A 220-nucleotide genomic window follows, 5' to 3' on the forward strand; every position below is an offset into this window, starting at 1 on the left:
CTCTTCTTCTTCCTCTCTGTCTCATCCGCATCATAGCTCTTCATCTCCATGTCTATTGCCTGCCGCGAAAGTATGTCTCCCTCATACATATATCTATATACGCATGCATATACATATATGTGCGTATACATGAGTATATGTGTATGGAGTGGATTCGGTCGGGTATTTGTATGCTTTTCTCATCCTCTTGATCAGTTTTCCTATCTCTGCATCTAGCGAC

General features: G+C 41.8%; 1 protein-coding gene across 1 annotated transcript in view; it reads left to right on the top strand.

Moving 5' to 3' along the window:
* CSUI_010556 (aig2 family protein) overlaps positions 1–70 on the top strand; it is a gene marked incomplete at its 3' end in the record, with an annotated part of 6,152 nt that extends 6,082 nt beyond the window's left edge. Inside the window, exon 2 of the mRNA XM_068070659.1 lies at positions 1–70. This exon is cut by the window's left edge and continues 542 nt beyond it. Within this exon, the coding sequence (XP_067917365.1) occupies positions 1–70 (70 nt within the window).
* Between the last annotated feature and the right edge of the window lie 150 nt (positions 71–220).

This window comes from Cystoisospora suis, assembly GCF_002600585.1.
Source record: "Cystoisospora suis strain Wien I chromosome Unknown contig_7753, whole genome shotgun sequence".
Classification (NCBI taxonomy): Eukaryota; Apicomplexa; class Conoidasida; order Eucoccidiorida; family Sarcocystidae; genus Cystoisospora; species Cystoisospora suis.